Raw genomic sequence first — 396 nt, 5'->3', positions numbered from 1 at the left:
CCTCTTCTGCTGCTGCTGCTGCAGCCTCTTCTGCTGCTGCTGCTGCTGCCTCTTCTGCTGCTGCTGCTGCTGCCTCTTCTGCTGCTGCTGCAGCAGCCTCTTCTGCTGCTGCTGCTGCAGCCTCTTCTGCTGCTGCTGCTGCAGCCTCTTCTGCTGCTGCTGCTGCAGCCTGCTCTGCTGCTGCTGCTGCTGCAGCCTCTTCTGCTGCTGCTGCTGCAGCTTCTTCTGCTGCTGCTGCTGCTGCTGCTGCATCTATGTTTGCCGCTGGGCTCTCTGCCGGCGCCAACGCTGCTGTTGCTGCTGCTGCTGCTGCTAGTACAGCTTCAATTCCTCTTGCTTCAACAGTTTCTGCTGCTGCAGCAACATCATCTGCTGCTGCTGCAGCAACATCACCTG

General features: G+C 59.8%; 1 protein-coding gene across 1 annotated transcript in view; it reads right to left on the bottom strand.

Moving 5' to 3' along the window:
• EMH_0009630 (uncharacterized protein) overlaps nucleotides 1-396 on the bottom strand; it is a gene marked incomplete at both ends in the record, with an annotated part of 2,098 nt that overhangs the window by 473 nt on the left and 1,229 nt on the right. The window contains one exon of the mRNA XM_013498718.1: nucleotides 4-396. Coding sequence (XP_013354172.1) covers nucleotides 4-396 — 393 coding nt within the window. The remainder of the gene's footprint in view (nucleotides 1-3) is intronic.

The sequence above is a fragment of the Eimeria mitis genome, genomic scaffold (genome assembly GCF_000499745.2).
Source record: "Eimeria mitis Houghton genomic scaffold, Emh_scaff366, whole genome shotgun sequence".
Taxonomy (NCBI): Eukaryota; Apicomplexa; class Conoidasida; order Eucoccidiorida; family Eimeriidae; genus Eimeria; species Eimeria mitis.
This window is presented reverse-complemented; position numbering and strand designations above follow the sequence as displayed.